Genomic DNA, 13023 nt, shown 5'->3' with positions numbered 1-13023 from the left:
GGGCATGCATGTAACTGTGCAACAGGAGAGGAGCCGTGGGGTACTCATGACAGTTGGGAGTAGGAAGTAAGCTGCTACAATAATTCATCTGACCCCAAATACTTCTCCCATATCTGAAGGAAAGAAAGTAGCCTGGGCGGGTTGTGGCCCAGACTGATTGTTTCTGTGGATCAGACCAGAGACTGCTACAGAACAAAAATTCCAAGTTGCTCTTTGGTTTCTTTTTTCATCTCCCATCTATTAAATCAACCTGGATGCTGCTCTGTCACTGACCACTTGCTTCCTGTGCTTTTTTTTTTAACATGGTTCTCTCCCACCAATACTCACTCACATGTGAATTTAATTTTATTGCTGTCAGAAGTCCCACTGAAAGTTAGGCAAACATATTGTTTTTTGTGGATTTGGAGCTTAAATACCTATCATAAATTCCTAAACACTGTAGAGATGATGTTATCACTACAATCTTTGGCACCTTCCACTGGTGGACATAGTGAAACATGCGGCAGCATTAGTTAATATAATAGGGTCTATTCCCCTCTCATTGAGAAGTCTTTAAGTGCAGTCTTCCCCAGAGGATGAGACTCCCAAAAGTTGTTACTCTTTCTTTTGTAAAAACCATACAGAGTAAGAGCAAGAAGCACACCAGTGAGCTCTAGTGGTTACACAGATGCCTACCATATGCTATACATTAACACCAATTTTTGCTTTTTTAAACCTTTCAAATCAAGGAGCAATCTTTGTAATTACTGATTCATCCAGATTACATTTTTTCTAAAGAGAGCATAACATCTGTAATCTTACGTTTAAATTCATAGGTAAAAACATAAAGTGCATAAAAATATAACAATCCCCTTCTGCAGTACTCTAGCCTTCTCGTAACTGCTGGCTCATCCTGACTTCAACAGAAAAAGCACATATTCAGCACCTTCAGACCCTTAAATTTTGGGCTTCCCCTAATATATCCTAATTAATTAATTAGAAGTGATGGACTAAGGACTAAAAGCAACTCGGGCTTTTCTTTGGTTAATGTTTTCTAGTGAAAATGGCTTTAATTGTTTACCATACAAAATCTTTTCCACAGAAAATGTATCCAGGGCACAAAGGCCACTGTATTAGAAATGTAACATCTAAATGTAGCAGATTTTTACCACTTCAGTTTACACAGAATACAGATATAGTCTAGTCCTTAAAATGTTGCTTTCAACAGACATTTTTGCATAGAATATGGACATATGCAGCAGTGCAGGACTGAGAAGTATTGCCACTCCCTGGGCTGGATTATTTACTCATCTACAACTTGGATCATTATTTATCCCAGGTAGATGGAATCTACCCACAGGATATTTTTACCCACTTTCCACAGGTGTAAACAGGGATGCAAGGTGCATGTCGAAGAGAGACTTAGCCCTACTCTGTTGGAGATCCCAGGTGTGGTGGGTTGACCTTGGCTGCCTGCCAGACACCCACCCAGCTGCAAGCGCACTCCCCCATCTTGTTGATATGAGGGCTAGGAACCATGTAATGACATAGACAGGATCTCCTGTACCTACTCAGAAGTCTGATATCTGCAGACCCAAAAAAGGTCTTGCTACTGCTAGAGGCTGTGGCATATATTACGGACAGGCGCCAAAACCTTGAAGCCCTAGAGAAACATCTTCAAATCCCAAGTGGGGTACGAGGTTCAGAGGTCTATAAGGCACAAGATACAAGACTCCCAGAAGAAATTATTTCAGTTTTACCAAACAGGAGTCAACTGTATGCTAGTTAACAGTTGTTTTACAGAAAGAAGTCTAGTACTTCAATATCTTGAGTACTAGTTTCCATTTCTTTTCCTTTTTTTTCTTGCTCTCTTCTCCCCTTTCCTCCTCTTCTCTCCTCCCCTCCCCTTCTGTCCCTTCCCCTTCCCACTTTCCCTTCCCTGACTTAGGAAACTCCCAGAAAGAAGTATTCTGCCAGAATAAAGGTAGCAAGTATTTAGTACTTTCCTGGACATGTCAATGGAAACTTCTAAGAACGCATATACTTAAAAACAAAACAGAACACTGAAAAAAACTGTTAAAATTTACTCATTTCTTCCCCTCATAAAATACTGGAAGTTCTGGAGAAACTGTGTTCTTTTGCTACAAATAACTTTTATCCTACTCCTCTTTGCAAAACTACTGTGGGCAATGATGTTGTTGCCCTACAGGCTACAGAAGAAATACTCATGTTTTTTCCTGTCCCTTCTCATCATGTAAAGGGCTGGGTGGCATAGGGGCAGTAAGTGCCCTGGTTTCCACAGAGGATAACAAGAACTGTGAGTAACGGGCAGCTGTACTCAGACACCTCTAAGGGATGTAAAACCCAGCACGACTGTTTGTGATACCAAAAAGTAGACATTTTATCTAGGATGCTAAGTATGTTTGGTTTTCCCCAACTCCTAAAACACTATGAGGTTGAAACTCCTTCCTTAGCTTAGGCTACTGGTTGAAATCCTGCTCCTCATCTGCAGAGCTGCATAAGTATCTAAATATCCACAACCAGAAGACTGGGGTGCCAATGTTTATATTGACTGGACACACAGATGAACTTGTAAGGAGTAGCTACATGAGATTACAAAATCTGCAAATGCAGAGTGTCTCAGTTGTCTCTCAGTCAAACACTTGTTTGACCCATAAATATCTGAAAGCTAACACACTGTTCTAGGAACAGAGTAGTGCAATGATGTTACTTTAGCCATTTAGGTATTTCACTTACTAATTACGTTTTGTCTAACAGGAATTCAGTAATTCAGCAAAGAGGAGGAGGAATAATGGGTTAAACAGCTTTACTGCTGCTGAGAAGGGATTTCACCCTGCAAGTTGCATCAAGGGGAATATTTGTCTATGCTGCCTTAAGCCTGAGGCTCTTCTCACTGAAATCTGTGTTACAATCATCTTTTTCTAATGAGCCACCTGTAGGCAGCAAAGGAAGAAGAAGAGAGCACAAGAAAGAAGGGCAAGAAAAGAAGGAGAGGATTCAGTCTAACATCTCAATCCTCCTTTCCAGAAAGAGGTAACGTTATCATGGATAGCAACTGAATGAAGCTGGCAGAGAAATGGAGCAAGAAATATAGTCCCCAAACACCCTAATTATTTCTAGGTATTTGAATGCCAACCCTTGGCGTACAAAGTTGTTTTCTCTGTAAAACTGGACTGGAACGCCAAAGACCTCGAGCAAGTCACTTTGTGAGTAAGTTTTGTCTCTCCACATTCCCCTCCCTCTCTAAAAGAGGAGGTGAAGCATTTCCTAAACTCAAAGGCTTTGTGAGGACAGCAAAAAATTACAAGGGCCCCAGACAACACCTCAAAGCCAAACAAGTCCTGTAGTTAGAGTATTTTAAAACAACTAAAACCACAAACAAATTTGTGAAGCTGCAATTAGCTGAATTATACAACCAATTTTCACTGAATATTTCAAGGTAAATATTGTTTCATCTTCACCAAGCTCTTTATTGTATAAAGTCAATGTTCAGCCTTGTAAAAATGAATTCATGTTATCCATCAGTTTTATGTTAAAATTATTTTTTCCTGTATCCATGATAATGTATGCTATCATGTGTCAGCTTTATACAAATTTAACATATGTTGTCAGTGTGTCAAGTCATGCATATGTTTCTTCATGAAAATGTCATACATTCTTATCTTTTCAGCAAAAGAATCCAAAGGATTCAATACACTGCAGATTTACGTGGTTTTGCAATTAAGCTTGGTAAAATTAAGTCTACAGGAGAGAACTATTATTTACCAGAAGTACAAATTAAGCGTGCACTTTTAGTAAATAGAGATCAATGAACAACCTGTAGTACATGTCCATAAGCTAAGGAAAGTTGAAAGAAAATTGCCTTCACATAACTACTGTCAGGTAAAATGTAATCAAAAGCAAAGGCAAGGGGTGTCTTCCCGGTGAGCTCTGGCTGGCTGCTGGCGCCACACCAGCCTCCCGGCTCCTCCGCTGCCCGCGACACCCGGCTCTCACGCACTTCGCAATCCCACCTTCAAGCACACTTTCCCGGCGATCTGGCCGCGTTCCTCGCTGCCTCCCGAGCCCCCCCCCCAGCGCCCTTTGCTTCCCCCGCCTCCCGCCCGCGCCCCGGGACCCGGCACCCCGCGGGGCGCTGACCCGCGACGGCAGGCGACCCACGCGCGGGCCGCTCCGACACGCCTGGAAGAGGCTTCCTCGACCGTTCCAAAGCCAAGCCACCTGCCCGGGTCCGAAGAGCCGCCCCTCGCGTCCCCGCACCTACCCGTCCCGTTGCCTGCCAGGTGAAGTTCATGGCGTGGATACCGACGGGGATGGCGGGCATCCGCTGCTGGGCTTTCCTGAAGTCGTGGGTGAACGGGGCCATCTTCCCCTCGGACACGATCAGAATGTCCTCCTCGAAGCCTGCGAAAGGCAAAGGGGCGCGATGGGCGGCAGCCCCGCCAGGCCGGGCCCCGCTCGGCTCCGCGCTGCCGCCCGCCGCCGCCGGCCCGGGGGAGCGGCCCCGCTTACCGATGAGCACCCGCGCTTGCTGGGCGCCGATCCACATGTAGAGCGTGTCGGGCTGCCGCGGCGCGGCCCGCAGGCTGCAGAGGCTGAGGGCGGCGCAGAGCAGCGCGGCGCGCAGCCGCCCCGCCGGGACCGGGGCCATGCTCCGCGCACCGCTCGCCGGCTGCCGCTGCCGCTGCCGAGCCTGCCCTCTGCCGCGGGGCGGCCCCGGCGGCGGCGGGAGGGGGGCGCGGGGCGGGGCGGGCACGGGGGAGGGCGGCGGGCCGCGGGGTGCTGCAGCCCCGTCCCTGCCTGCGGGCGGCTCCTTCCCCCGCCGTCCGGCCGTCAGCAATCCGCCTCGGCGCCGGCGAGTGACCCACGGCTGCTCCGGCACGGGGGGCGTGACACGGGGTCCCCGTGACCGCCACATGCTGCGCACGAGGTGCCGCCTGTGTCCGTCCGTCCGTCCGTCCGTCCCCCCGCGCGATGTGTCCCCCGCAGGGGCACCGCCGGCGCCCTGGCAGCCGGGATGGCCCCGCCACAGGCACCAGCGCATCGCGGGGGGAACTGGCGTCCGCCTGAAGGAACCCGGCGTGTGCGGCGCGGTCACCTGGTGCGCGCGGGGTCTGGGTGCGGGGTTGGGGAAGCGTCACCCCGACGGCGGGTGGGGGCTCCCGGCAAAGCTGGGCAAGGCGCCCAGCCGCGCCCGCGGGCCGGGCCGCAGAGCCAGCCGGCGGCGGGCGGTGCGGCAGCTCGGCGCTCCCCGGTGCTCGGAGCGGCGCGGTGGCTCAAGAGAGAAGAGGCTTTCGCCTTGCGCTTGTCCGAGGGTGTCGAGAACAGTGGTGGTGAGAAATTCTTTTACCAAACAATGTATTTAACAAACTCTGTATTTAACGAGGCCAATGAGCGATTAAACCGGACAGAGAAGGTACCCTAACCTTGAGAACAGATACATCCTGGCAAACAAGGCTGGTAAGAAAGAACATCTTGGCCGGACAACAAAGTTGGGAAACATCCAAGGAGAAGAAACTGTCCTCAAAAGACTCATGACCATAAAAGGGAAAAAGGAGTAGGGGGCTGACTCCCCAAACGACCACCGACGACCACCCAAGCCCCCCACGCATGCATAGTGTAGTTTTGCAACACCAGCACCGTAGAAATGTAGTAGATAGGCGGAAAGGTGGAGACTTCTTGGAAAATGTGTGAATATTCATGTCTTTAAGCTATATAAAGGATGAACTTTTGTTTTAGGTGCACATGTTAGAAGGAATGATCCCACATGCACCTGGCACCGAATAAAGAAATGCCTGTTTCTTAATGCTACATTGGTGTTAAGAGGTTTATTCCCGATTTCGTGACAGTGGAGACTGAAAAAAGCTGAAATGTTGCCGTTTACACAGAAACTGGAACTGGCTCAATATAGAAACTTAGTAAAGCTGAAAGAATTTTCTATTCAAAAAGTTATTTAAACAGAATCATGCCTTTTAAAGGAGTTAAAACTATTGTTTCTAAATTTTCTGGATTCTTTTTTTAAAAGCTAAAACTAACCAGGATAGGTAAAGTTTGAGTAAAACCCCCAAGTTTCTGTCTGTAATGTCTGGAAGGAGCTGGAAGGTATTTTCTGCCTGTGAATGCTGCCTTGGATGCTGCTGTGCTCTATCCCATCCTGTTAGTGTGACTGCAAACGTTACCTCAGGATTAACTGCCTGGCACGGAATTCTTCAGGTCATGGCGAACAACATGAACTTGGTCTCACTTTTCCAGACAGATCGATTTGAGTGGAGTTTGCCGTGTCAGGTTACACATGGGGAAAAGGCACTGAGCTCTGTCATTATTTTTCGTGTCAGAAGAGCATAGACAGACTGGTAATGGTGATTTTTTCAAGAAAAAGGTATATGGTTCAACACATAAAATAAGCTCGCCCTCCCACTGACATGCTGTATGGTGAGTTTTCCTGTATCTCCTTCTGAGGAATCTGCTGCTGCTGTCAAAGGATCACTTCACTAATCCCGTATCGCTGTTTCTGTCCTCGAGTAGGTACCCCTCCCTTGTTTCTGTTGTTCTGTCTGCTCAGGATTTTGTTGTCACATTTCCCAGAACAGCACACATGCGTACCAGAAAGAAACACACGCATTTACACAGCGTGTGCATGTGTGTATATATAGGTATACCTTGTAATTGTGAAGCGCGACATTACAATGACATCTCTGCATTTTCCATACATAAATACCTGTAAGGCACCTGTGCACCTCCCAACACTTTCAGACACTTTTTTTCTCCCAGTTCCATGCACTGTATGGGTGGGCAGTTGGGACACAGAGAGGGAATGACATGCTCAAGTTTACCCAAGGCACAGATGTAGGCTGGAATACAGTTCTCCCAAATCCTCAGCTGGTTCCTTAGTAACTGTCCCCACCGGAAAACTGGGGTCAGAGTGTGCACCCTAATAGAAAAGCCCCAACTCTAGGTGCTTATTAGATAAGGGTGATTATTTACTTTCTAAAAATTATTTATGACTACTTACTGGGTGTAAAATGCGGTTTCTCACACTGGCTCCCCTGTGCTTGCCCCTAACCGACTAGACCTACGGTCAGAAGGATAACTGCCTGAGGTTGCTCTCGGGTTCACGCTTCCCGCGGAAGGGGGGGGGGGGCGGGACCGGGGGGACCCCGGGAGGCCGCCTGTGCGAGCCCGCCCTCTGCCGGCCGCGGCCGCCCCTGCAAGACCCGGGAGGGGGCGGGGGGGGGCTCGGCGTAGCGGCTCCCGCCGCACCCCCTGCACCCCCCGCACCCCTGCCCCGGCAGCGCGGGGGGTGCTCCCCTCCGGCTGGGCTGTCCGTCCATAACCCGGTACCCACGGGTCGAGGGCTCGACTTGCAGCAGGTGTGCAGCCAAGCCCCGTGCCAAACAAAGCCATGTCCCGTGGAGATGGGAGATGCCTGTAAGAGAACAGCTGTGAATTATTTTGGAAATTTACTGCTGGTGGGTTTGATTTTAGAAGGCAGAAAAATATTTCGGGTTTGAGAATTAAATATGATTCGTTTTTCTTAGCTTCAAAAGGTATGAGCAATTTTCAGTTTGTGACTAAAGAGAAACGTAGTGGGGAAAAATAACATCTGAATAATATCTTTTAGAAAGAGGTTAAAATGAGACCCTAATATAGGTATGATTTTTTTATATTCTAATACAATGATTTACATTGTTATTTATCACTTAAAAGGGCTTTCTTAAGATCTATCAAAGGAAGAGTATTTAATTGCCAAGTAATAAACCTGGAACATCTTTTCTGAAGCTGTGATGGTACAATAGAAATGCTCTGAGTAAAAAATGCAGTAGCAATCAGCTTACTTTCTGCAGAAATAAGTAATAAATAGTGACTGACATACTGTTCAGTGGGTATGTATTTGTATCTGCAGGCTATCCTCGTCCATATACACCTATGTATGTGTTTGCACGCCGGTGTCTCTCCTCCAACATCTACCAAGGCTTAGGTGAGCCCTGTGTAGTGCTGAGACTGGCCTGTTGTACTGCAGTGCCTGTTCTCCCAAGCTCCTCTCTATTGTACTATTGTACCACCATGAGATTCACTGAGGACATGGTTTGCAAAGCTTGTGTTCATACTGCCTGCTTGCATTCAATGGGAAGATCTAGGTAAAAGCTTGTTATATTTCTTTTTGATCTCTTAAACATCTCTTCCTCCTAGCTTACATGACATATTTCAGGGAATAATACTCACTTTTTAAGTGAGTTGAGCGCGCTGTGGAGGGTGGGTTGGAATATACTTGGAAAAGCGAGTGTTTCATGGTTCTTTGTTCAGTGAAATGGAAAACACACATGAAAACAGAACTACGTCGTGAATGTGGCTTCAAGATCCACTGACTTTCATAGGAATGCATATATAGCTCATTTGTGGCCTGCTCTGACATTCATTGCAACTGACAGCATCCCCCTGATGACAGCCTTGGCATGAATTAATGAATAGATGGTTTGAATGATCATCTATCTAGGGAGGGATATGGAAGTCAGTGCCTGATGCCCTTTGATCGTCAGTTATGAGTAATGTAAAACGAGAGAGAAAAAGGCATAAATAACAGTAATGGGTATAAATGCGGCCCTGAGGTGATAATTTTCATCCCAAAGGTTATACATGCTGTTTCACCTCAGGTCTACAGAAATAGTAAATACATATTTTATTTATTTGTTTCTTTGTGGTGAACATTGGTAGATAATAACTAACACCTGCACAATTTAAATAAGGAAGAAGATGCCAAATTGAAGCAGGATTTTCAGAAGTGCTCCGCCTTCTCTGGGTTTATTCACTGAAGTGAATCACAAAACTCCTGCCAGTTTCAGCAGAAATAAAGTTTATTCATTGCAAATTAGATCCCCTCAAATTCTTGCTGGTTAGGCCAAAACAACTGGCATTAAGATCTGGCAGGGGAAAAAAAAAAATCATAGAACTATTTTTATTAGAAAAATCAGTTTTGCTGGAATTGGAATATGTTGAAGATTCCAAAACTTCAAATGGGAAATCAAAGACTCCACCTTTAATTATTCTGAATATAACATTCCAATTATTTATTTTAGAACATCGTCTGTATAGTAGCATTAAAAACTATGTTAAAGCAACACTCTGAAGGTTGTAACATCACACACTCTAGGGGCAGGAGAGGTCTCCTCTTTTATATCACTTATGATACACTTTTTTATCTGTTCTGTTTCTTTTCCTACAATATTCCTGGCTCATCCATTGGAGAGCATAGAATTAGTCTGGCTTTGAACCAGGCTAGGTAGTGAGGAAGAAAATTATTTTTAGAGCAGTTGCCTCATTTATTGCTGAAGTTGAAAAATGTATAGCAAATGAGACAGGAGTTTGCAGAAGCAAACATAAAGAAGTTAGAGAAAGATGTCCTTGTCCTTGTTTCTGTCATGTGCCTATGTGGCAATAGCCAAGTTACTTCATTTTTTTTGCCAAGTGGTCACCAATTTTTGTTCTTCATTTCAGGGTGCCTGACAGCAGGTCTTCAGTCTTGTCTGCAGAATCCCAAAATCCAGGTAGCTTATCCCAGAGGTGGTGCAAATATGTATACTTCTGTCTTTCAAAAGGATAGTATAGCAGAGAAGATCAAGGCCAAGTGATGAAGAGTTTGGAGAAAACAAAGTATTCAAGTAGGCAGTATTTGTTTTCTGCAACTGTATTATTAGCTACCACCTTACAATTCATGAACATGTGTTACACACACTCTTCATTCTGGGAGCTTTAAAAGTTTTTGAATCATTGAATTTGCAATGTTTTAAATGCTAGGGGTTTTTTATAACTTGTGTGCCATTTCTCAGCTTTTTAAAAAAAGCAGATTTAACCTTCTTTTAAACTGCAGTAGCAAACCACACTGTTTTAATTAATTGGTACTGTAATTTTCATTATTTTAATAGACTGTAATAAATTTAGACTTTAATTATTTCATTTTTAAAAGGAAAAGTGTACACTATTTTATCAATTAATCCCAAAATTGATCATTGCTATTAGCCTGAAGGCATCAGTTCCCAGCTCTTTCTCTTGGTGACATGACTTCTAACTTTGCTTCAAGTTGCAAGTTCCATTTCTGTCACTTATTTTGTGTTTGATTGAGAGATGTGTACATTTATTTCAAAACTGTCAGAGCAAAGTAATATTAAACAAAGAAAAGTAGACCTGTTTGTTTGTTTTATTACATTTTAATAAATAATTTCCATGCAAGTGTATTTTTAATTGTTTCAGTTTTCTTGATTATCAAATTTTTCAATGAAAAATATGTCATGAAAACTATATATCCTTAAAACAACTGAAAAACATATTAAACTAGTTATATTAGTTTAGTATTAACATAATTCATTGCACTTTCCTATTTATAAGATTAGCAATTGGATTTAAAATTTAAATTAATTTACCCATGTTGCATTGAAGTATTTATTTGTGAAATATTATCAGAAATAATTAAAAGGAAAACTTTATATTGAAATACATATATAGAAAATTATTTCTACAAGTTTCCTTTTATTGCTTGCATTTATGAAACTTCTGTAGTACTTACTAGTGAATGAGGAGAACATTACCTCCTCACCAAGGTATTTGGTCCTGTGCTGTTCGAGAGGGGATGGAACATTCCCTAGAAATGGCAGCCTCAGCTTAGGCGGGTGGTCCAAGGGGCTGGTGACCCACACCGGTTCTGCAGAAGAAGCAAAAAACCTATTTAATCGCGTCATTCTGTTTACCAGGGTGGGTTTCTGGGGTGATGCGAAGGGCAGTTTGCCCTGCTTTCAGGGGAACAAAGCTCGCCCAAGGATGCTCCGGCGCAGGGCTTGAGCTCAGCGCTTGCTGCAGCCAGGCAGCACTAGGGGGAGCGCCAGGACCCGGGCCACCGCAGAACGGACCCGGGCCACCGCAGAACGGACCTGGGCCACCGCAGGGCCTCGCTTTGGGCAGCGCTGGAGGCTGCCAGGCTGTTTGGGGCGCTGGTTTTAGCTGTTCTCGGACACAGTGAATTACAGTCTAACTGGCCATTCCAGGGGCGAAGGGGAAATCTCCCGGTTTTGAATTTCCTTGTTTTATTTTCCACGAGCATTCCCTTGGTTTTCAGACTAAGGAAACCCTTATCCTTCTGCTCTCTACTTAGGACTCTAAACATTATCATGACTCGGGCTGCTTGTCTGTTCCCTACAGAGCACACCCTTGCTTTCTCTTTATATCAGATCTTTTCCATGTTCTTGGTCATTCTTTTTCCCCTTTGATGGATACCTACTACCTTTGCAATACTCTTTTTAGAGATACGTTGGCAAGTGCTGTTGGCAGGGTTCCAACTGAGGCCACACATTTTTCTTGAGAACATTGTTTCATTTTTTTAGCTTGGTTTCCTATGGAAACAACATCCATGCAGTTATGATGTCTGTGAATTTATTAGTTGATTTCTACAAATTTTAACAGGTAAATATAGGATTCAAAGCATATTTAATATTTTATTGCAAGTAGTTAGTAGTAGAGTAGAAAAAAAGAGACATCCTCTAAATGTCCTGTCTGTGACAGTCTGTCTTTATGCATTATTACATGAAAGAAAATGACATGGAAAAGAGACCTTTTCCCCAGATGTCCCCAAATGCAGGGGAAACTTCAGTTGAAGATTACACCTTCTCAGAGAGAAAATCAACCAGTCACAAGATGCAAACTGTAGTAATCCAGTCTATGTTGGATTCAGGACCCTCTAAGATTGCCAGTATTGTTCATTATCCCACTTCTGCATAAACAAACTCTCTTTTAGCTCTTTTTCAACAGTCTCAGTTACTTATGTCAGTCTGGGACAAATCTTCCTAGATCTTATGAAGAGGTACTGGGATTTACTTTTTCCACTCTAGTGGACATTGTTTTATGCTAAGCAACACTGAATTTAGTGGGGTTTTAGAGAGAAAGATAGAAGATCTTAGCAAAGTAAAAAATAAAAGGGAAGAAGAGTGGATGCAATTAAGTTTTTACCTTAGAAATTACAAAGAACATGAAGAGGACCTAACAGAAATTCATCTTTTACAATATTATTCTTGTACTGTAGCAAAGGAAGCAATCTCTTTTATGAAAGTTACTTACCTGCAACATCAACTTCAGAGGGTTTAACATCTACATCTATCGGAGGACATAATGGGCAGATTTGATAAATATTGCTCATTGAAAAGGAATGAAATGCATGAGAGCTGTATGATTTGTAGCTGAATGTGGCTACCCACAAAGCTTTTGATGAGTATGTCATACACTGGAGATTAAAAGTACAGATTCTGTGACTATGGGATCATGCAAGCTTCTTTGATAACTGATCAAATGGTCTGTGACTTGCCTAGCAAGAAAGCTTTAAACTAGCAAGAAAGTTAAAACTAAAGATATCATTACAATTTCTCACAGAAATAATAAAAAAGCACATAAAAATCTTTTAGGAACATTCTTGGAAAACTATAGCAAATGTCTGAAGAGACCATCACAGTGACAGTGCCTTAGGAGCAGAAAGACAAGATGTATATTGTCCATCTGTGGTAGGAAAGAATAGACATGGGAGGGATTATAGATGTCATAGCATGAAATAATGTCTTGCATATGGTAAAGAATATGTGAATTGTAAAGTGGGAAAAAATCACTTTGGGCCATATGTTCCCCTCTGGCATTAAACTGCATGGGAGAACAAAATAATCCAAAAATCATGTGATTTTTGAAACGTAGCCATTCAACTGCATTCTCTTGCTGCCTTTTGTACACCATGCAGACCGGGATTCAGACGTGCTGTATGAGAAGTTGCACAACACTTTGAACAGTGCTGAAGAAAGGGAAGCACGGCCCCACTCATCTCCCTGTTCAAAACTTCCCCACGCTGGAACTGGCAAGGAAACAGAAGAGCAAGGGTGGGCAGGGCAGGGATCCCGATACTTGGTTCAGAGTCTTGGTAGAGCATGAGTCAGGCACACGGGATGCCATCCTAGCCTAAATAAAGGCAGTGGTAAAACTGCCATTGACCTAACAGGGCCA

At 44.2% G+C, this 13023-nt stretch overlaps 1 protein-coding gene across 1 annotated transcript in view; it reads right to left on the bottom strand.

Annotated features, from left to right (window-relative positions):
- The window catches only part of WIF1 (WNT inhibitory factor 1), a 47373-nt gene extending 42670 nt beyond the window's left edge, over window positions 1-4703 (bottom strand). Inside the window, exons 1-2 of the mRNA XM_074825456.1 lie at window positions 4513-4703; window positions 4265-4404 (exon numbers count right to left, since the gene is read on the bottom strand). Of these exons, the coding sequence (XP_074681557.1) occupies window positions 4265-4404; window positions 4513-4651 (279 nt within the window). The 5' untranslated portion in view covers window positions 4652-4703. The remainder of the gene's footprint in view (window positions 1-4264; window positions 4405-4512) is intronic.
- Between the last annotated feature and the right edge of the window lie 8320 nt (window positions 4704-13023).

The sequence above is a fragment of the Strix aluco genome, chromosome 5 (genome assembly GCF_031877795.1).
Source record: "Strix aluco isolate bStrAlu1 chromosome 5, bStrAlu1.hap1, whole genome shotgun sequence".
Lineage (NCBI taxonomy): Eukaryota > Metazoa > Chordata > Aves > Strigiformes > Strigidae > Strix > Strix aluco.
The sequence above is the reverse complement of the archived record's forward strand: the minus strand, read 5'-3'. Positions and strand labels throughout refer to the sequence as shown.